This window comes from Suncus etruscus, chromosome 1 (assembly GCF_024139225.1).
Source record: "Suncus etruscus isolate mSunEtr1 chromosome 1, mSunEtr1.pri.cur, whole genome shotgun sequence".
NCBI classification, from domain to species: Eukaryota; Metazoa; Chordata; class Mammalia; order Eulipotyphla; family Soricidae; genus Suncus; species Suncus etruscus.
The window spans coordinates 192,522,658-192,545,846 of record NC_064848.1 but is presented as its reverse complement, the minus strand read 5'-3'; the positions used below and the strand labels follow the sequence as shown (position 1 = coordinate 192,545,846).

Genomic DNA, 23,189 nt, shown 5'->3' with positions numbered 1-23,189 from the left:
GCCACCCACTTTTTATATTCCACAAATAGGGCCCAAATACCTCCAATCCCTTGAACAAATGATGCTGGGTCCACCAGAGTTCCAATGACAAAGATTATGAAGGTGGAGCCCTTCCTAAGACCATATATACAAGTGAGCTCTGAGAAGCTCTCTGAAGCTGTACAATAAAGCTTGGAGAGGATGGGTTGGGGACATAGGACAGCGGGTAGGACACTTACCTTGTATGTGACTGACCCAAGTTCAATCCCCAGCACCTATATGGTCCCTTGAGCCCCTCCAGGAGTGAACTCTTAGTGCAGAGCCAGAAGTAACCCTGAATATTGCTCAGTATAACCCAAAAAATTGGAGATAAAAAGAAGTCTGTACAAGCACAGTCAGATATAATAATTAGAACCACAGTGGCTGGGTACACAGTAAGTGTTTCTCTCTTGTGGTGATGGAACCAGGTGGCCAACTGGAGTAGCAGGAGTCAGAGCAAGTGTGGAAAAACACCCCTAATACACCATGGATTCCACTTCTTTTTATTGTTGTTTTTAGCCACACCTGGAAGTACTCAGGGTGGTCTGGGGATCACATGGAATGCTGAGGATCGAACCTGGGTCAGCCTGGCCATGTGCAAGGGAAACACCCTACCCACTGTCCTATCACTCTGGCCCATCCACTTCTGGATATGGACCCAGAAGAAAGACAGACAATTGTCCACTAAGCACCTGCTTAGGTGTCCCTAACAGTCGGAAACAGAACCCACCCCAGCGACCTTCCTCCATCCACAGGTGTGGAAGAAAAGACAGCCACCAGAGAGCATATGACAATAGGTGGAGCATCTGACCCAGGGAACAAGCAGAGCAATGGCCACCGGGAACTGGAATTGTGGCAGGGCGTGGGAGGAACACTGGGTGGGTGGGCTGCTTTGGGAGCGATGAGAATATTCTAACATAGTGGGTCAAAGCTATAGTACAATGGGTAAGGCACGTACTTTGTATGCAGCTGACCCGGGTTCAATCCCTGGCATCCTATATTGTTCCCTGAGCACTGCCACGTGTGGCCCCAAAACCAAAGCAAAAAAAATATATTGGGATTTTTGTTGTTGTTGTTGTTTTGGCTTTTGGGTCACACCCGGCAGTGCTCAGGGGTTACTCCTGGCTCTACGCTGAGAAATCGCTCCTGACAGGTTCAGGGGACCATATGGGATGCTGGGATTCGAACCACTGTCCTGCATGCAAGGCAAACACCCTACCTCCATGCTATCTCTCCGGTTCCCCAAAAAATGTTTTAACTTAGAAGGTGGGGATGGGGCCGACACTCTGTAACCCTTCCCCATACACACACAAATACTGAATAGTGCTTTCACCAGTGGCCTGCCAGGGTGCTGGCTAAAAGCTGACAGTCTTTTGTCTCTTCTCTCCCACCAGAAAAGCAAAAGCTGGATTTCTGAAGATGATTTCTACCGGCCTCCCCTGGAGCAACCCACAGAAAGCCCGCCGGACCACACCACACCTGCCTCTCAAGGGACACCCAAGGCAGAGCCTGGCCTCCACCAGCCTTCCTCACAGGCCCCCGGGAAGAGTTGCTTGCAGGGGGCCTTAGACAACACCTGTGTGTCCTCCCCAGGTGGCCCAGAGAACAAGGTGGCAGGCCAGGAGCATAGAAACTTCTGTGTGGTGCACCGCCGTCAGATGGGTAGGTGACTGCACAGGGAAACAGCACCCCAGGTGCAAGGAGAGGGCTCAGAGAGTCTCTTCCCATCGCAGTTAAGGAGTGTCTTCTCTACAGGGAACCTCATCCCAAAATTCAGTCAGAAAGAGCACTTCCAGACTGTCTTTTTTTTTTTAACTTTATTGATTGATTAATTGATTGGTTGTTGGGCCACACCCATGAGTGCTCAGGGGTTGTTCTTGGCTCTGCACTCAGAAATTGTCCCTTGCAAGCTGGGGGACATATGGGTGCCTGGAATCAAACTGGGGTCCCTCCCAGGTCGGTGCATACAAGGCAAACACTCTACTGCTGTGCTATCTCTTTGGCCCATAGACCATTTTTCTTTACAAAGCCAGATGCCCCCCAAATTCCCAGATAGCTTCATCTTTTTGCGGGGGAGGGGGCTCATATCCAGCAGTGCTCAGGGGTTACTCCTGGCTCTACGCTCAGGATTCGCTCCTGGCAGGCTCGGGGGACCATATGGGATGCCAGGATTTGAACCACAGTTCTTCTGCATGCAAGGCAAACACCTTCCCTCCATGCTATCTCTCCAGCCCCGGGTAGCTCCATCTTTTGACATGGAAACATTTTTCCTCGAAACTACCATATAAAGCCTTAGATTATAGGGAACTCTCTGTGTTCCGAATACAGACCAGAGCAAGCCCCAGATGCAGCTGGTGTAGCTGATACCTTGAGAGGGGTTTACTCTTGTTTGTTTCCATTTGAGACCTGTTTACTTGGTCTTCACATCCTTTAAAATCCCAGAAAATGGTATTTTTCTGGAGCTCTCATAAACAAAGGGTGCCCTTGTGGCAGTCCCAGGTCAGGGCTCCGCGGCAGTCAGTGCACTTGTCTCGTGTCACTGAGGCCCCAAATCCCACCCACTGTACCACCAAAAATTAAGAGACAACCTAGAGGTGTAGCCCCTGGCTCTTATTTTCTGTTGGCATTGGCCCAGCAAAGGTTGTGGCCAGTGGAGGGGCCCTTGGCTTACAGTTTGAGGAGAGCTTTGGTGTCTGACTGGCTTCTCAGCTTTTCTCTCAGTCCATGTGAAGGCAGTGAAATGCTGGAGGTTTGCCTCACTCCCTGGGCTCCCAAAGGCTCGACATCCTTGTGGTAGTGCTCTCAAGAGGAGAGCTCTGCGTGTCCTCTGGGCTCCTGATCAGTGGCAGCTTTGCACTGTGTGTGATGCTCTCACTCCCTCACTGAGGGTGGAGCTGGGAGATCTAAGTGCTTTCTCTGACTGGGCATGTTATAGCAGTGTTATCCCTATGCTCATGGGACTTGTGGCTTAACATGGGCCAGGAAACAAGGACAGGAGCTTTGGGGATGGGGTAGAGGGGTTAGATATGAGGCTAAAGTAAGGAATGCACAACATGGTCACTGAAAATGAGCAAACCGCCCCACTGGATTTGGGCAGGGGACAGGGTCAGATGGGCTTTAAGTAAATCATCCTGGCCTCACTACAGAGTGAAGCCCAGTTAGGAGGTGTCAATGGTATAGCCTAGGCTAGGATTGGACCATGGAGAAGTGGTAAGGCCTGAGATGCAGAAGATTCTGAAAATGCTTCTTTAATGTCTGAAATGTCAGGTGTGATATGTGAAAGAAAGCTGAGTGACTTCTAGATAATTAGCACAAGCACTTGGAATGTTGAAGTATCCCTTTTATGAGACAAGGAGCACTGGGAGAGGGAAGGATCAGGGATTTTTTTTTTTTTTAGTTGGGGCGGGCCACACCTGGCAGAACTCAGGAACTACTCCCAGATCAGTGCTCAGGAATCACTCCTGCTGGTGATCAGAGGACCATATGTGGTGTCAGGAGCGCACCTATTCCTCCTGCATGCAAAGCATGTGCTCAAGCCCATTTAGCTGTCCCCCCACTGCATCTGTAATTCATTCCCACACATAGGAACCCTGAGATTCCTGTATGATATAAAAGGAGTGGAGAGAGCTTCAAATTCCTAGCTGGGAGAGGGCCCAGCTAGGGATACATAGAAATTTAAGGGGCTGGAGTGAAAGTACAGCAGTTGATATTCTTGCCTTGCATGCAACTAAACCCAGATCAGATCCCCAGCATCCACTTATATCCCCTGAACACTTCCAGGAATAATCCCTGAGCACAGAGCTAGGAGTAACCCCATAGCACTGCTGGGTATAGGCCCCCTTCAGAAAAATCAAAATCAAAACCCAAAACAGATTCCTGAACAGGATCAGATGTCGATGGAGTAAAGAAGACCAGATTCAGACTCTGAAACTCCCAACACTTAGAGGCAGCCAGGGAACAGACTGGCTGGAGCATGTGAAGGATCTAGAGTGACCACGACAGCCAAACTAAGGAGGGATTTCAGTGATATCCAGAGGTCAGCTTTCAAATTAGCTCCACAGAGAGCACGGCAGCCTTCCCAGGCCCAGTGACTGGCATAGGGCCCAACTGGAGCAGGTTCAAAATAAAAGGGACCAGAGAGATGGTACAACAGGGAAAGTGCTTGCCTTGCAGCACAATGAACCCAGTTTCTGTCCCAGGACCACATGGGGCCGCCCAAGCACCACTGGATATTTTAGGTTTGAGCCAAAAACAACCAAGAAAGAACTCAGAGCTATGGAGTCAGAGACAGTTTTCTACTCCCTCAGGCTGGGCCCACACAGCACCCCGGGACAATGAGACAGGGTAGCCATTGCAGACATGAGATCTGGGTAGAGTCGAGAGCAGTTTCCCCTCTCCCTTCCGTTGGTTTTTGCCATGATGTGGCTGTACACTTGGTTATAGGTTGTGAGCCAGAGATTATACATAATAGCACCGCAGGATTGTATTTGAGTGGACTTGGGAATCAGAAGTGATTTTTCCCCAAGGCACCATAATTTGGGAAGTTACTTATAGATGAATTTCAGACCTGCACTATTCCAACATCCGTGTCAAAAATCCCACCAGTGTCCCTAGGTCCCTTCAACCCCTCAGCCTCTTCCTTGATAGGCCTATCTTTTTAAATCTGGTTGTCATTTGGATTTCTTGTTTTTTTAGTATTATTGGCTGTATAGTTTAGAGAAAAAGAGATTCCACCCTTTACTTGCCACCATGTGCCCAAAGCCCCTCCCCCTTGTCCCTATTACTTCCTATTTGTCTCTTCTTCCCCCCTCAATTTCTTTCTTTCCATGCCTTCTCTTTCCTAAACTCAGAGTCAAGAAGGATCTACGTATCCCCCACCCCCACCCCCCGGCTTCAGTATTTTGTATTTGCTTTTCCTGTTATTCTTTGTGCCAGAAATAAGTGAGATCATCTTGTATTGTCTTTCTTCTCAAGTACGTCACTTAACATGGTATCCTCCAGTTCTGCTCTAGTCGCAACAAATCACATGATTTCCTTGTTCCTTGCAATAGCATAGTATTCCATTTAGCATGTATGCCACACCTTTATAATCCATTCATCTGTCATTAGACACCTAGGTTGATTTATCCTTGCTATTATACTAAGTGCTGCAGTGAATAATGGTGTGCATCCATCCTTTTGAATGAGTATTTTTGTGACCTTAGGGTAGATAGATACCCAGAAGTAGGATTGCAGGATTGTATGACAACTCAATTCTTATGTTTTGGGTGGGCTTTTGGACTATACCCAAGGTGCTCAGGGCTTACTCATGGCTCTTCATCCAGGAATAACTCCTGGCAGGTTCAGGAACCATATGGGATGTTTGGGATAGAACCAGATCAGCCGTGTGCAAGGAAATGTCCTACCCACTATGCTATTGCTCTGAATTCTTACTTTCATGAGAAATCTCCATACTGTTTTCCATAGAGATTGAACCAGACAATATTCCCATCAGCAGTGGATAAGAGTTCCTTTTTCACCATATCCCTGCCAACACAGATCATTCCCTGTTCTTTTTTTTATTATTATTAATACATTTCTTTATTTTAGACACAGTGGTTTATAGTTATTCATAATACAGTTATTTCTAGCATTCAATATACTACCAGAAAACTAACATTTCCTCCTGGGTTTCCAACCTCCCCAAAATCTGCCCTTTGGCAATTATGAAAAATTAGCCTAATATTGGTTGGTACAACAAAATAGTATTGGAATTATAGGCCAAAAACACTACATTAAAAGAAAATTTGTGAAAATTGTCATATCTTGAAACAAAATTTTATGTTAGTGTTTGAAGGTCTACTAAAGCTGTAGAGTTGAGTGTTGAGTGTTGCCAGTTCCGCTGATTTTGTTTGTTGAGGTTATGCAGGTTGGTGTCTAATTTGGTGTTTTCCTACTGGGAAATAAGTATTAAAATTAAAGGGGGATTATATAACCACCTAAGTTGCCAGGTGGTCCACAAATTTGAGTATCTGCAGAGCTGGCTGATGAGATCATATGATAATAGTGGTTCTAGGGGCCCTCTTCAGGGCCCGAGTGCAATCAGGTACGAGGCTTATTTATCCATGAGTTGTTTTTTCTACTAGCTGGGCCCCTGTTCTGAGAATTAGATAGTCTACATTGGTCACTTGTACAGATATGGTAGAAAGACTCTGGGTCATGGGATGGCTGCTGTACGCCATCTGTACTCTGTACTCTGGAAGTACAAAAGCAGGGAAGGCGGCCCCTGTCAGCCACAAAACTGGCATACCAAGAAAAAACCTGGCATACCTGGAATATTTGGTAGCTAGGAGTCTGTTCTCAGTTCTTTTGAGGCTTTTGATTTTCTGGGTTTTGTAGGGGGGTTTTGTGTTTGTTTTTCTGAGTTTGGTTGTTGTTGTTGTTGTTGTTGTTGTTTTTGGTGGTTTGTCTATCCTAGGCTAGCGCCCGCAAGGCAAACACACCTTATACCTCTCCAGCCCTCATTGTTCTCTTGATTTGGATTTCCCAATAATAAGTAATAATTTGAGCACTTTTTCATGTGCCTATTACTCATTCAGAGAAGTGTCTTTTCATTTCCTTTTCCCATTTTGATAGACTTTTTGGGTTTTTGTTGTTGTTGAGCTTTTTGAGTACTTTATATATCTTAGATATCAACCGTCTATCTAATGTGTTGAGTGCAAATATTTCCTGCCAGTCTTTTAGTTTTTATCCTGTATACCATGCAGAAATTCTTTAATTTGATGTGGTTCCATTTTTTATTTCTTTTGTTCTGTTATTTTTGCCATTGGAATCTTGTCATTGAAAAGACATTTGAGGTCCAAATCTTGGAGCATTCTGCCTATATTTTCCTCAGTGTATTTTATGGATTCTAGTCTAATTTCAAGGTCTTTGATCCACCTTAAACTGACTTTTGTGTAAGGTGTGAGATATGGATCCAGCTTCATTTATTTGCATCTGGTTATCCAGTTTTTTTCATTTTTCCACCATTTGTTGAACAGGCTGTCATTATTCCCCTTCATGTACCTAGTTCCTTTGTCAGAAATTAGTTGACCCTAGATCTGAAGGTTTGTCTTTGGCTAGCTAATTCTGACTCTTTGAGTTTATCCTTATTCCAGTACCATGTTGTTTTGATCACTATAGCTTTTTATAGTATAATTCCAGTTAGGTAATGTGATTCCGCCCAGTTTAGTATTTTTTAGAACAGCTTTGGCTGTTTGAGGTGTTGTATGATTCCGGTTATCTTCAGTGAAGTCAGGCCCAGCCTCTGGTCTAAACCACCTCTCTCTGCCCCCAGGACTGTCCAACCCCTTCCGGGGCCTCTTGAAGCTGGGCACGGTGGAGCGACGGGGCCCGGTGGGCATCTGGAAGGAGCTCTTCTGCGAGCTGTCCCCACTTGAGCTGCGCCTCTACGTGAGCCACGAGGAGCGCACATGCGTGGAGAGCTGCTCCCTGCTGCGCTGCGAGGCCGTGGGGCCAGCCCTCAGTGACGGCCGCTTCGAGCTCATCTTCTCGGGCAAGAAGCTGACACTGCGGGCCTCTTCCCAGGACGAAGCCGAGGACTGGCTGGACCGGGTGCGGGAGGCACTGCAAAAGTGCCGGCCCCAGCAGGAGGATGAATGGGAGAACATCCAGCCTGATGATGCCCCAGAGGCCCCTCCAGGTGGTGCCTCTGCCCACTCAGACCTGCTCCGGGAGCCAGAAGTCCCCCTGGGGACGCAGTTGGATTGGTCCTCCACGCACCTGCCTGAACCCGACGCCATTCAGGAGTCCCTGCTCTACCTGTACACGGACAAGGCCTGGACACCCTATGTTTTCTCCCTGTCCTTGGAGACCTTGAAGTGCTTCCGCCTAAGAAACAACGAGAAGCTGCTGAGCGACAGCCATGGGGTGGAGACCATCCGAGACATCCTGCCAGACACTAGCCTGGGCGGCCCAGCCTTCTTCAAAATCATCACAGCCAAGGCCATCCTGAAGCTGCAGGCCGGTAATGCCGAGGAGGCCACCCTGTGGCGAGACCTGGTGCGCAAGGTCCTGGCATCCTACCTGGAGACAGCCGAGGAGGCGGTGACCCTGGGTGGCAGCCTGGACCAGAACTGTCAGGAGGTGCTCAAGTTTGCCACGCGGGAGAACGGCTTCTTGCTGCAGTACCTGGTGGCCATTCCCACGGAGAAGGGCCTTGACTCCCAGGGCTGCTTCTGCGCAGGTGCCAGCTGGGGACCCAGGGCACAAGAGGCACTCCCTGAACCCCAGCCTGTGGGACCCATGGATGGCAGTTCACATACCCTCTGTACTTACCTATTTTCCTATACCCTCCAAATTTTTTTTTTGTTTTGGGGGCACACTCAGTAGGGCTGAGGGATTACACCTAGTAGGCTAAAGGGACTTTTTTGGGGGGTAGGGCCCACACCTGGCAGCACTCAGGGGTTACTCCTGGCTCTATGCTCAGAAATCACTCCTGATAGGCTCAGGGAACTATGTGGGATGCTGGGGATTGAACCCAAGTCTGTCCCGGATCAGTGCATGCAAGGCAAACTCCCTACTGCTGTGCTAATGCTACGGCCTGCTAAGGGGACTTTTTAAGGGGCTGAAGATTGAACCTGGGTCAGCTGCATTCAAGGCAAGTGACCTCCTTGGCTATACTGTCTCTCAGCCTGTCTTCCAAACAATTTTTTTTTAATTTATCGTTGTGATAAACTGTTTCATAACCATGTCAATGTTGATATGTTTGGGGGTGTAGAGTAACCACACCAGTCCCCCCTTCCAAATATTTTGCATGTTTTTACAAGTGCACACAACATTTTAAAACAATCAACACAGGCCCATGTTGCTCAGTAGAGTTTTCACTGATGATTAACAATCCGGACAATCTGCAGGGTTACTGGGGTAGAGCATGGCCAAGTGGCTAAGGAACTGATTGACTTCTCTTAACTTGGACAGATGCTGATCTAAATGAGCATGTGACTGGTGCCTTTTGCCCATCACAGTTGTGTACTTTGCTCAGCCACTTGGTATTTTCCTGCTTTATAACATAGTGTGGAAGCTATTCTAAGTCACATCTGCTCTATCATTATTGTCACCAACTCCAGGTCTTTGTGCTGGGCACCAGACCAGATTCTTTATTTAGATCATCTCATTTAACCCTTTTAAGAACCCTGTAGGGGACTGGAGTGATGGTACAGTGGGTAAAGCATTTGCCTTACATGCAGCTGACCCGGATTTGATCCCCAGAATCTCATATACTTCCCCAAACATGGCCAGAAGTGACTCCAAAACAAAAATAAAAATAACTCTGTAGGAAGAGGGACTCTGATTACCTCTCTTTACAGCTGAAGAAACTAAGACGCAGGACTGTTTCATACTTAGGTTTACAGGGCTAGTAAAAGGGCAAAAAGAGGTTCTGGTCAGGCCACAGAACCTGTGAATTAGCAGGGCCTCCTCTCCCTTGTTCTCCAATGCCCTGTGATACCTGGCTGCTATTTTCTCAGCTTCTGCTCTTTTCTCCAAACCAGATCCCCCTTACCAGTCCCCTGGCCAAGCCATTGAGGGTTGCCTCAATGATATGACAGGGTTGCCTTGGTGTAGAGTGCCAGGGCTCACAGCCTGGATGCACGCTGACCTGTGCCCTAACAGCTGCCTGTAGGGTGGGGCCTTCGTGCCTAGAGAGCAGCACTGGTGAGACATCTGGGAGGAAGTGGTCTGTGGTGCCCTGGGAGCATGGGAGCTGCCTGCAAAAGATGATTTCAACCCCCAGCAGCCACACTTTGCTCTTCAGTCTGTGGGTGCTGAGCGTAGGCAGGAGACCAGGCGAGTGGTCCTGCCAGCCGGTAAGGACTGAGCTGTGGGGCAGCCTTTTCTTTACCCAAGTGTGTCTGAAGTGGATGGAGTGGGGTGCCAGGGATAGAGGCTCAGTCCTTTAAGCCTACAAGCTCAGCCTGGAGGCTGTGCCAACTCTAGGCTGGCAGCTGACTTGCTTCATAGTGTGTAGGGCTTTAAAACTGTCCTTTAAACTTGGAAGAACCCCACACAACAGCTTGTGGTGGCTCCAGATACTGAGATAGAATGGTGAAGAAGCTTAGTGAAAGCCAGGATGCAGCAGCCAGGACAATGGCTGTATTGTCCTGAGGCCAAAGGGTTTCCCTTGCTTGTCTAGGTACCTCTTGCTCCCCCAACCCCCTTGGACAGAGATCCAAGGCTGGCCCTGCACCTCAGCCCTCTGTTATTAGGCAACTAGTTTGGCAATGTCCAGTCTGCCCTGCCTCTGGCTAGCTTACCCATTCTATAGCTGCAGACACTTCATCCCCAGTAGCTTCCATTTGGGGTCCCCTGATGGAGGGAGTGGGCCCAGTGAGCAAGCTGAGGGCACACTGAGCATAGGCCCTGAAGCCAAGAGGCTGCAGTCTCTGGAACCAAGCCAATCCGAATTTGAATCCCCAGCATGACCCATTTCCTGTATCTAGCAGTTTGCCAAATCTACACCAGTTCCTTCAGCTGTAGAGTGAGGATGATCTTTTTTGGTTTTTGGGCCACACCCGGTAATGCTCAGGGGTTACTCCTGGCTATGCGCTTACCAGTCGCTCCTGGCTTGGGGGACCATATGGGACGCCGGGAGCTCGAACCACAGTCTGTCCTAGGCTAGCGCTGGCAAGGCAGACACCTCTAGTGCCACTACGCCGGCCCCAGGATGATCTTTTTTAATTAAGGTTTTTTGTTTTGTTTTGTTTTGTTGGCCACACCCGGTGATGCTGTGGTCACTCCTGGCTATGTGCTCAGAAATAGCTCCTGGCTTGGGGGACCATATGGAACCCTGGGGGATCAAAACGCAGGCCGTCCTAGGCTAACGCTGGCAAGGCAGGTGCCTTCCCACTCAGAGCCTCTGCTCCTGCCCCTTTAAGTTTTTAATAAGCAGTGTCACACCCCGTAGTGTTTCTAGGGCCATGTGGTGCCTGGAGGGAACCCATGATTTTACACATAGCCTGTGGGTATTTCCCACTCAGGCCACATCCCCAGACCAATGGCTGTATTCCTTTTGTTTGGGGGTTCCACTGGCAGTTTTTAGGGTGCTAGAACTATGAGGTGCTGAGGGATCAAACCCAGTGTACCCACAAAGTATGTGCGGCAGCACTCTACCATCTCTCTGGCCTAACTAGTGATAATTCATGTAGCATTTTATTTTAGACACGGTGATTTAGAAGTTTACAATACTTGTCGATGATAGGGTTTCACGAATGCGACATTTCAACACCACCCCCCACACTACAGTGTTGCAGGATCCCCCTCACTGTCCCCTCCCTTCATCAGCACCTCCCCTTCCTTGCTTGCTTTCCTCAATCTCACTGCCATAGTAAGCCCATTTCTGTAGATCTGTTCTTAGATTTTGTTGCTTTTGGCTTTTTGTGATTGTCCTATTTGATGCTTCCCATCCCACATATGCAAGAGACCATTTTGTGGCTGTCTCCTTCCCGCTTACTTCACTCAATATGCACAGTACCTTCCAGTTCCATCATGTAGCAGCAAATGGCATGATTTTGTTTTTTCTTTTTTTGGTTTTAGGGTCATACTGGGCGGGTGCTCAGGGTTGCTTTTGACTCTGTGCTCAGAACTTGCTCCTGGCAAGCTCCTGGGACCATATGGGATGCCAGGGATCAACCCAGGGTCCGTCCAGTGTTGGTCACATGCAAGGCAAATGCCCCACCGCTATGCTATTGCTCCGGCCCCAGATTTTGTTTTTTCTTACTTTATTCCATTGTGCATTTCCCTAGTTTCCCTAGTTTCTTTATCACCTGTTCTGGGTCACTCCGTTGTTTGGCTTGGTTGTCGGGAATAGTGCTTGCAGCATTTTTCAGAGAATTGACTTAGATTGATGGAACATGAAGAAGGCAGCTTTTATCTTTTCTTTTAATTGAATCACTATGAGATACACAGATTAAGTTGTTCATAACAGCATCATACAGTATTCCAATACTGGTCCCTCACCAGTGCATATTTCCCACCACCAGTGTCCCGTTTCCCTCCTTCCCAGTCTCCAACCCCATACTGCCATAGAGGGAGCCTTTATCTTCGTTATCCTTTTGTCTGCTTCCTTTTCCACAGTCCCTCTGTGTGGTCTCAGGCCACTCACCATCCTCTGTCCTCTGCAGGCTGCTCCCGCCAGATCGGCTTCTCCTTTGTACGACCCAAGCTCTGTGCCTTCTCTGGTCTCTATTACTGTGACATCTGCCACCAAGATGATGCCTCAGTGATTCCGGCCAGGATCATCCATAATTGGGACCTCACTAAGCGCCCGGTAAGTCCCAAATCTATAATGGCCACTCAGGGCTGCCTACCAACACGGGGGTGTGGGTGCCCCTTAGCTGCTGCTGAACTTCCACTGGGAGGGGGATGGCTCTGATGTTGGCTCCTGCGGCATTCCAAGAGAAAGCATAGGCCTGTCCATAGCACTGGGCAGAGGTCTGTCATCTGCTGGTGATCTCAATGGGACTCTGAAGATGGTCTTCCGTAGCAGCTCTTGCTTTTGGACAACACTGTTTAAGGAAGTGTCAACTACTCAGGGGAGAAAGAGAATCAGAAGAATAAGTGGAAGAAATATAGACTAGATAGAGGGATGATTATGATGATCATGGTGAGTAGATGCAGAAATAAATGGTGGATGAATGAATGAATGAGTTGGTGATTAGGTAGATGGATGGGTGCTGGGGATTGGCCTTGGGTAACTGGACCTGAAGTAGGAGTGCCTGTAGATTAAGAAAACAGGACAAGAGAGAATAGCATGGGGGGAGTAGGGGACTCTCATCAGAGTTCAGGGAACACGGGCTTTGCATTACCCCAAGCATCCACCCCACCAGGAATAGGAGCTGCAAAGACACAAGCTTTACCTTGGTGATTCTGTCCTCAGAATCTAGTTTCAACCAAAATCCCCACAAATGCAAAAAACCCTTGGGCCGGGAAGCCATGCTCCCTGTGCAGAAGCCCCGCACCTGCATTATCCTCTGGTCCTGCTAAAACCCAGGCACTTCCTTCTCTCTCCCAAGGTGCCATACCGAAGAATGCCAGCAAAGTTCAGAGGAGGAAGGGACTGGCCAGCAGGCCTGGACCTCATTGTTCACTGTTCCCAGACCTGCTGGTGCAAAGCCACCCAGCAGGACTCAGCCCGCTGCTTCTGGGGCTACGCCATGGCACACACAGGGTGGAGACAGGCCCTGGAGCAAAGCTCCTGCTCGTGTGCTGCTGCAGGAATGAGAACAGTCCTGCCTATGGTTTCCCCAGGTCTCACCCTGGGAGAAGCCAGGTCTCTGGGGCTTTACATGGGACACCTAAGAAGGAGGAGATGTCCCCATTGCCAGGAGAGCTGGGAGACAGGAGACTCAGGGCCCCCCATGTGTGACATTTCATGAGGGTCTTGTCACATTCCCTGACCCCTCCCCCTGGGGACAAGCTGCTATTAGCAGCATGGCACTGTGTCAGGAACTGATATGGACGGTCTTGTTTGGGGGAGAGAAAGATAGGAGTATTGGCAGGTACTGTGGAATGTGTGGGGCCTTTGCAATGTGGGGATCAAACCTAGGACACATGCAGAGCACGCTGAGTTGTCTACTGGGCCCTATCTATACTCAGAACAACCCCAGTTTTCTTATATCCCCCTGTTCTACAGAGTGACTTGAGCCACTGAGAAATAAAGTGTCAAAAGGTCAGGCCACAAGGAAGTGGTGGGACTGGGGTTCAGGAGTGCTTCTGGCTGGGAGACCCCTGGATCCACACACTGGCTGCTCACTCCTCCCACTGCCTTCTCAGAGCCTTGTGGACACTATGGGCAACAGGGGGAGGAGGGCAACAGTGCTCCCATGTGGCCTAGACCACACTTGCAGGGGTTGGTTTTTCTTAGTTTGAGTTCACATCTAGTGATACATTGAGGTTACTTCCCAGTGTGGTGCTGGGGCTCTAGCTGGATGTTCCTCATGTGCAAGCATGTGCTCCAGCCCTTTGGGGGCTCCCCTGGGCTTCACTTTCTATATGTTGGTTGAGTAATCTGTTTTAGCTTCTTGGGGCTTCAGTTTCCTCCTCAAATGGGGTTGATGACACTTTCGCCATTGAGCCATGAGGTGTATCTTGTTAAGATCCTCCTCCTAGTGTTTGGCAAATACTGTAGTAGGTGCTTAATAACTTGGCAAGAGTATCAGGGCAGATGGTGGGACCTTCAGTGCTCTCTCAGGTTCTGTAGGTGAGACTGATCAATTCCCACATGGCGGCTCAGTTGGAGCCACAGGCAAAAGCAAGGCACAGGGGTGACACTTGTGAGACTGCTTCTCTGGCTTCTGTGCCTGGAACCTGCCTAAGCCTAGTCACTGGCTCACGGAGCCACCCCTGGCAGTCCTGTTTCCAGAAGGACCAGAAATGAATAGCTGGAGGGTCTGGGAGGTCCCAGGTGCTACCCAAAGCAGCCCCATAGCTTCTGCCATGGGGGAAGAAGGGGTCCCAGAGTGGGGTGCGGTGCCATCTTGGCCTCTGTAATCAGTACTCCCGGGCCGTCTGGCAGTTTTCTCAGAAGCTGAAGGTGGTCCCACCAGTGAGGGCCCATCCTTCAGGGCTTTGCAAAAAGCCATTTTGCCTGTCCCTGATGCCTGATGGTTCCTCCAGGTCTGCCGGCAGGCCCTGCGATTCCTGACGCAGATCCGGGCCCAGCCCCTCATCAACCTGCAGCTGGTGAACGCTTCTCTGTATGAGCATGTGGAGCAGATGCGGCTCATCGAGAGGAGCCGGGAGCAGCTGAAGCTCCTGGGGGACTACCTGGGCCTGTGCCGGAGCGGAGCCCTGAGGGAGCTTAGCAAGAGGTGAGCCCCAGACAAGGTGGATGGGGAGAGGCAATTGTCTGTCTTTACAGGAACACATATGTTCTCTTTCTCTCCCCCCAGACAAGGTGGATGATAGGAACACATGATATGTGTGTACACACACATGCATACACGCGCGCGCACACACACATACACACACACACACACACACACACACACACACACACACACACGGTGTCCTCTTAGCAGAGCTTGGGAGCTGTTTTGTACTTTGGGTCTGCATGTGTGGCTTCTCTCAGTGATGAACTTCATCCAGTGATTTGACTCTAATTTTTTTTTCTTTTTTTTGGTTTTTGAGCCATACCCGGTGATGCTCAGGGATCGCTCCTGGCTTAGGGGACCATATGGGACGCGGGGGATCGAACCATGGTCCATCCTAGGCTAGTGTGGGCAAGGCAGATGTATTACCTCTAGTGCCACCACACCAGCCCCTTGACTCCGATTTATTGAGAACCCAGTGTAGCACTGGGCGAGGTATACAGGGCTCGCTTTGGACAAAGTTGGCCTGAGACCTGGCAAGAAGGCAGATGGTGACAGTGGTGTGTGAAATGATAAGACAAGAGGGGCGTGGTGGGATGTGGCATCTCAGGTGAGGCTGAAGAGTGAGAAGGTTTCAACCAGAGAAGGGAAAGCAATAGTACAGCGAATAGGGTGCTTGCCTTGAATGTGGCTGACCCAGGTTGGATCCCTGGTACCCCATATGGTCCCTCAAACCTACCAGGAGTGATGCCTGAGTGCAGAGGCAGGAGTAACCCTTGGGTATTGCTTGGTGTGGCCCAAAAGCCAAAAAGAAAAATTAATGAGTTTCTAGATAAAAAAAACAGAGCACAAGTGTGCAAGGCCCAAAAATGGTGCTGTAGTTGGGTGAGGCCTGGGACAGTGTGAAGCTACAGTAGCCTGGTCCTTCCCTGTCTTTTCAAAGCACCTGGTGATCCTTGAGGATCGAGTGTGCCTGGACCCTGTGTCCTGCCTGCAGCCTTTTGTGAAGGCTATAGGGGCACCCTGAGGGGCTTTGCCCTTTTGGAGCCCTCCAAGCAGAGACTAAGTGATGCCCTTTGTAGGTGAATGGCACAGCTGGCTCTCAGGGGTCCTTGAAGTAGCCAGCTAAGTTTAAGAGCCTGCAGAGGTCCCCTGGCAGTGAGGAGGCTGTTCCTAGGGGCATCTCTCTGATTCCATCATGATTAGGGTCCTGTTTCCACTCATCCCATCCTTCCCAGGACTTCACACAGCCTCCTGAGCTTTGCTCAGGACATTGAAATCTGGCTGAAATCATGGCTGCTGCCTCACTCATCCATTCCTGCCCTGCTGATCCTCCTGGTTGCTTGTGCCAGCCCATATGGACACTCAGGACAGTCCTACCTCTGGCCTTGACCATATCTGTGCCTCTCATTTCTCCAGGCCCCAGCTTGCTTGTCTGTATGTGCCACGGGCCAAACCCTGTCCTATGGCCTCCCAGAACCATGGAAGTTGGAGGACACAAGAGGCACACAGATGGCCAGTCAGGGGAGCCAAGCAGCCCTGGCAGGACTGGGGTGTGGGCCTGAAAAAGGTGTTTTCCTCTGGACAGAGGAGGCTGCCATGGGACAGGATCACCATCAGACCAAAAGTTCCAGCACTGGCATTGCTCACTGGGGCACACTCATCCCTCCTCTGGCCTCAGGCAGTGTGACAGGCACCAACCACCCAGGGATCGGCTGCAGCAGCTGAGGGGAAGAAAGGGAAAGGAGGGCCTGTTTGTGCCCAGGCCCCATGTGCCATCCGTATAGGAAGTTTAATCTGCCAGCACTGGGCCTTGGCATGAACATGTGGGTTGTGATCAGGGCATTAGGAGATGTCAGTTTTGTCTGTATTGGTGGTGCAAACCTGGAGAGGTGAGGAGGCCTGACAGAACCAGCCAGAGTAGGGTGATACTCTGACCACTCTCAGAGGCTAAGAGTGGGGTGCTGTGAGTGTTTCATTCCTGCCCAGGTCCATGGAGAAAGGGGCTCGAAGGACAGGCTCAGGCACCTACTTGAAGGTGTGTTCTCAGGCATTGGGAAGGTCACAGGGAGCAGGCACAGCTCCTAAGAGAAGCCTGCTGAGCCACACAGGCCTAACTGGCCTGGCACGTTCCGCCCTGCCCATCCCACTGGTCGAGGGCTTGGCTTTTCTGTGGAACCTGCTGCTTGTCCATCTCCGCTCTTGGACACTGGCCTCGTGCCAGAAGAAGACGGGTGTACCTGTCCTGTGTCCTGGCTGAGACACACCTCTCCCCTCAGGCTGCATGGTCTCAGCTAGGGGTTATGGGGCCCAGGGCAGGAGACCTCTGTCCAAGTCAGCCCCGCCCTTCCTGCCAGCACAGGGACAGCCTGTGCCCCTCCCCGGTGTCTTCCTGGTGATAAATGGCCTCTTCCTGTTTCCAGAAAGCTGGAAGTTTACTAGGGAAACCGGCTTGGGGATCCAAGCAGTGGGTTGGTGCTGGCGCTATCCCCATCACCCTGGCTGGTGGCACATGCCTTTTGTGTCCAGCTCGAGCTTGGATCAGACTTTCCTGGGACCACAGCTGAGGACCCCATTCCAGGAGACCCAGGGCCTGACCCCTTCCCACCCTCAATATTTGGTTACCCTACTCTGGGTCCCAGAGTGTTCTCTCTCTCTCCCCTCTTTCCTCTCTCTCTCTCTTTCTCTCTTTTCTCTTTCTCCTCTCCTCTCCTCTCTCTTTCTCTTTCTCTGTTTCTCTTTTCTCTCTCTCCTCTCTCTCTCTCTCTTTCTCTCTCTCTCTCTCTCTCTCTCTCTCTCTCTCACACACACACACACACACACACACACACACACACACACACACACACACACACACACACACACACAGCTACACACACAAGACCCTTACTGCCCATCCCCCCTGCACCAGGCCAGTCCTGCAGCTGCTTCCTCCAGGCTCTCAGGATGCAGGCCTTGGGCTCCTGCCATTGACAAAGTGGAAGCCTGGACTGCTTGGTGGCTCCTGTCTCCCCTGTCTCCCTGCCATGCTCAGAGCACCATTTAGTGCCTCTCATAGACCTGAGCCAGCCTCTCAGAGGACTTCCCATTAGGGCAGGGCCACCACCACCAAGAGTAGATGCCACGCCTGTGTGTCTATCCCCCAAGGCCCTGGTATTGCTCGCTCCAGCAGCTCACCCCAAGGGACGTGGAGGGCGGATTCTGTGCTCCAGTGCTGCTCCTTTGCTGTGCCCTGGTGCAACTTTCGTGGGAGTCCCCCGACCCGCGGGGGTGTGGAAATGAAAGTTGCTAGTTATTAGTGGGTTCACTCGAGCAGAACCGACCTGTAAAGAAGAACTAGAGAAATTAGTAAGAAGGGCCTTCAAGACAACGCATGCTGTTCAAAAAGGGAAGTTTATTGTTGGGGGATCAGCTTTTAAGGGCTGAGATACGTCAGAAGGTGTTACAAGTTTTACACCAATCACAGTTACAAGCATTCATTAGCATAAACTGGGGCAGGTAATAGGGAGGGGCAAAGAGGTAGACCTGAGCACGTTTTACTAAAAGGCATAAGATTCAAACAGAGTTCTTAATAATGTTTGCTAACACAAAGGCAAACTCTATATCTTTCTTTCTGGCTGGATATATTGGGCTGCTCTGAATTACTTTATTTGTCTATTTCCTTTGTCCTCAAGGCATGGGCGCCTTTGGTCACGTGGGTGACCAGATTAGGAATTACTGAGGTGTCTTTATGTTCTAGGTTTATCAGCTAGGCTCCCCACACCCTGGCCCCTCTGTGCCTTCGCTTTCTTCTCTCTAAGCAGGGATTCTAACAGGACTCATGTGGGAAGTGAGCGAGTTCTTTCATCCCTCAGCCTCATCCCTGCTCTCAAGTGGTGGTTTTCATCCTCATCTTCATCCTCACCCTCATCCTCTTTTCATTCCCCTTCCCTTTGTTGTTGTCCTCACTGCCTGGTGGGCTTGTGATGGTTACTGGGGGGAGGGTGGAGTTTGGGGGCCGGTCCTCACACTTGAGAGGCCAGGACCTTCACTGCAATGCCATCACCATAGGCTCCACCTGGCAGGTGGGATGTCATCATGGGTGAAGCAAGCAGGCAGGTGCCCCACTGTCCTGCTTAGCCTTAGCCTCATGTTGTTCTTCCTGATGGGCCATTTTTTATTTGTGTGCACATTTGTCTTTGTCTTTATGAGCTGCCTCCAGATGCCTCTTTTGTTTTTCACCTGGTAATTTTTTTTCACTCCGTTGAGATCTAACTGACTTGGAGAACCGTCCAGAGGTTTAAAGTGTGCAATGAGTTCTTACACAGTGCCCGATGCCACCTGTCCAGTCAGTCAGGCCACACACACCTGTGTTTACGTTTTCCCTGACAACGGAGGCTTCCCCCTCAGCACCTGGCACAGTCCCAAACACTTGGGATCAGTTCCTCCATCTTCAGACACCCCACTTCCCTGGGAGGAAAGCTGAAGTACTGAGAGGTTGAGTCACTTGCCCAGGGCTCCCAGTAGTGGGTCCCCTGGAAGCTTCTAGAGGCTCAGGCAGCAGGCTTGGGATCCCCACTGAGCAGTCACCTTGTGTTTTCTGTGCAGGCTCAACCACAGGAATTACCTCTTGGAGTCTCCGCACAAGTACAGCGTTGCTGACCTCCAGCAGGTGAGTGCCAGCCACACCTGGTCTGCCCGCCTGAGGCAGGGAAGAAGAGAGGGAGGCGTGGGCATCCCTGCCGGGCACTCCCCAGGGTTGGGGACAGTGGGGGTCCCTGTCGATTTTCTCACTCATGAGGGGGAACCTTCTCCGGGGCAGGGGTGCGTGGGATGGCACCGCCTCACAGCCCCATGCTGCTGCTCCCCTCACAGATAGCGGACGGCGTCTACGAGAGCTTCCTCAGGGCCCTCATTGAATTCGCCTCCCAGCACGTGTACCACTGCGACCTGTGCACGCAGCGCGGCTTCATCTGCCAGCTGTGCCACCACCAGGACATCATTTTCCCCTTTGAGTTTGACAGCACGGTCAGGTACGTGTCTGTTCCCTGGCTCGGGGATCAGGCCCTTCCTCCGGAGACCACCTGAGGGGATAGCCTGGTGCCAGCCCTTGCCCTCTGCTGAGGCCTAGGCCCTGTCTCTGTTCTAATTAGAACCTTCCCCATGGGCCTCAACCTCTGAGGGTGAGCACAGATGCACTGTGGGGGCCTTGTCTCGTTTCCACCTCTTTTTTGGTTTGATTTTGGGGCCACTCCCAGTGGCATGGCAGACCATAGCGTGCCATAGTCCATGAGTACAAGGAGCAGGAGCTCTGTCCCTGTTCTACATCCCAGGACCACAGAAGGGGACAGGGACTGCTTCTGGCACAGTGCTCACAAATTGGCCCTAGAGATACCAGGGACCGACCATACCCAGGTCTCCCACATGCAAAGCATATGCCACAGCCTTTAAGCTCACTCTATGCTGAACTCAAAACCTGATGGTTTTTGGGGCCGGAGCGGTGGTGCAAGAGGTAAGGCATCTGCCTTGCCCACGCTAGCCCAGGACGGACCACGGTTTGATTCCCCGGCGTCCCATCTAGATCCCTAAGCCAGGAGTGATCTCTGAGCTCATAGCCAGGAATAATCCCTAAGCATTACCGGGTGTGGCCGGAAAACAAAACAAACAAACAAAAAGCTGATGGGTTTTGTTTTATATTTTGTTGATTTTGTTTTGTTTTGGGGTGACATCCAGCAATGCTCGTGGCTCCTGTGCTCAGGAATCACTCCTGGTGGGCTGCATGTAAGGCAAGCACCCTACCTTCTGTACTACCACTGCAGCCCATTTTACATTTTTAACTTTTATTTATTTGAGATGAAATTCAGGACCTCACACTTGAAGGGCAAGTGCTATACCACTGAGCTCCTCTGCAGGCCCTGGTTCATTCTGTAGGTGGCCCCTGACCCAGACTCGGCCTTTGAACAGACCTGTGGCTGTGATACCTTTTAATGGGTATAATAATAAGTATAGCCAAGTCTCCAAAAGCTCTTGTGGAACTTGAAATAAGAACATGGCAGGGCCGGCGAGTTGGCACTAGAGGCAAGGTGCCTGCCTTGCAAGCGCTAGCCAAGGAAGGACCACAGTTTGATCCCCCGGCATCCCATATGGTCCCCCCAAGCCAGGGGCAATTTCTGAGCACTTAGCCAGGAGTAACCCCTGAGCATCAAACGGGTGTGGCCCGAAAAACCAAAAAAAAAAAAAAAAGAACATGGCAATGTTTGGGGCTAGAGCAATAGCACAGCAGGTGGGATGTTTGTCTTGTATGCAGCTAACCCAGGTTTGATTCCCCAGCATCCCATAAGCCTGATCCCCCAAGCCTGCCAGGAGTAACTTCTGAGTGCAAAGCCAGGAGTAACTCCTGAGTGTTTCTGGGTATCCCCCCCCCCACCAGAAAAAAAGAACAGGGCAGTGTTTTCAGTTGCCCTTTGGGTGGCCAGCCCGTGCCAGTCTGCAGGTGCAAAAGGGAATGGAATGGAGCCTGGCAGCTTCCTGGGGCACAGAAGAAGCATGGTGGCTAGAGCCTGGGTGCAGGTTGAGCCTGCCCATTGTGGGTGCTGGTCAGGGGGCTCTAGCCTCACAGGATCCTTGAGCCAGTCTGTGCTTTCTCAGGTGTGGTGAATGCAAGACCGTCTTCCACCAGAGCTGCCAGGCTGAGGTCGGCAAGGACTGCCCCCGCTGTGCCCGCCGACGAAAGTACCGAGAGCAGAGCTTTCTCACCTGACTCCAGCCTCCCTCCTGGCCCGGGAAGGCTCAGACAAGACCAGCGAACCTGACTAGACCCTCCCAAGGAAGCCCAGGAAGCCTTGATGAGGCCTCCACCCCCGACCCTGCACCCTCTCCTGGATTGGGCTGGGGGGCTTTGCACTAATGGGCCCTGAGGCCTGCACAAGGCTATTGGGACACTAGAAACAGATTGCGCCTTTGCATTCCACATTCCTGATTAAAAGGTCTAGTTTTTTAAGGTGGGTTTTTTTCCCTTCATATTTCAACAGAAGATTATTTTTTTTATTCTTGACCCAACACAAGTCACCCAACAAGTCCCGGCCAGGCCGAGTGATGAGGTCGGGCCAGCTCAACTGCCCTGTGCCTTTGTCTTTGCTGCTCCAGTCCATGTGCCAAGTGCCGCAGGCTCCTCCTGACCCCCACTTTCCCCTAGGGCCCAGCTACACTTCTCTGTGGCATCGGCCCTGACCCCCGGAGCCTGAACCTGAGCCCCCTCTGGGGGATACAGCCCTTGCACTGTCAATCAGCACTTTGAGCTTTCCTGGTCCTGGGAAGGCCTCTGCTGCCCAGCCCCCTGTTTGAGACAGTGAGCCTCACCCCTCACTGGAGAGATGACCCCCCACCCCCAGCTTCCATGGAAATGGTGAGACCACTAGTGTGCATTTGGCTGCAGTCTACAGAGCACCTAGAACATGGAGCTATGCCGTCTGACCCCTCGGACTGGGTTTCTCTGAAGCGCTCCTGCCTTCTGCCGAATCTTGGGGCTGGTGAGCAGAGCAGAGCCCCTGGAAGGATGTGATTTCTTCTGCTCCCTCACTCTCTGGATCTCTCAGCCAGGGTCCTCGGGCCATCCTCCATGCGCTCACCTGGACCCAGTGGGCGTTGGGCTCAGGATCTTCTTGGACTGTCAGAGCAGAACCGGCCCCTCCTGCCCCTCCTTTCCCAGGGGTGATTCGGCTGCTGAGTCACCTGCCCAGCCCCTTGGATCAGGGACATTGTGCAATAAAATAGAGACAGTAGGCAGCCAGGGAGGGGATGCCAGTCAGTCCCTGGGCCCCACTGTGGAAGAAGGTGCACCCGTGTCTTGACACACCAAAACTTGCTAAGTTGAAAGGGGGTACTTATTCCCCTCCACCTCTGTCTTGCCTATCCCCTCCCAGAACCAGCATTAACATTCACACCACCCCATCCCAGCAGATTTGCCACATTCCTTGAGCAGGCAGGAGTCAGCCTGTAGCCGCTTCTGAGTATCCTTATTCCTGAAAGTTCTCTGGGAGGCAGCAAGAGTAAACCCGGAGGAGAGCTCAGTTCTGTGGGTGTGGGGCCCCTTCCTAGAAATTGGCACCAGACAGCCCCCACTAGCTCCCCCAAAGGCTTCTTCTGCTGCTGCTTGCAGAAGAGTCTGTTCGGGTTGCCCTCCCCTCCAGCGCAAAGCCAATGGGAACATCACTTGCGCCCACATTCAAGTGAAATGTCATTTCATGCAATAAACGGTTTCCAGTGGTGAGGGTGGTGGGAGGTTCCCCCCTCTGAGAAGTGCTGCTGTGAGATGCTCCAGTGGTTCCCAGTAAACCTGCTCTTTCC

General features: G+C 51.0%; 1 protein-coding gene across 1 annotated transcript in view; it reads left to right on the top strand.

Moving 5' to 3' along the window:
* Positions 1-23,189, top strand: part of PLEKHM1 (pleckstrin homology and RUN domain containing M1) — a 49,530-nt gene extending 26,341 nt beyond the window's left edge. Inside the window, exons 7-13 of the mRNA XM_049779040.1 lie at positions 1,413-1,680; positions 7,334-8,242; positions 12,177-12,322; positions 14,671-14,864; positions 19,452-19,515; positions 19,719-19,876; positions 21,492-23,189. Coding sequence (XP_049634997.1) covers positions 1,413-1,680; positions 7,334-8,242; positions 12,177-12,322; positions 14,671-14,864; positions 19,452-19,515; positions 19,719-19,876; positions 21,492-21,603 — 1,851 coding nt within the window. The 3' untranslated portion in view covers positions 21,604-23,189. The remainder of the gene's footprint in view (positions 1-1,412; positions 1,681-7,333; positions 8,243-12,176; positions 12,323-14,670; positions 14,865-19,451; positions 19,516-19,718; positions 19,877-21,491) is intronic.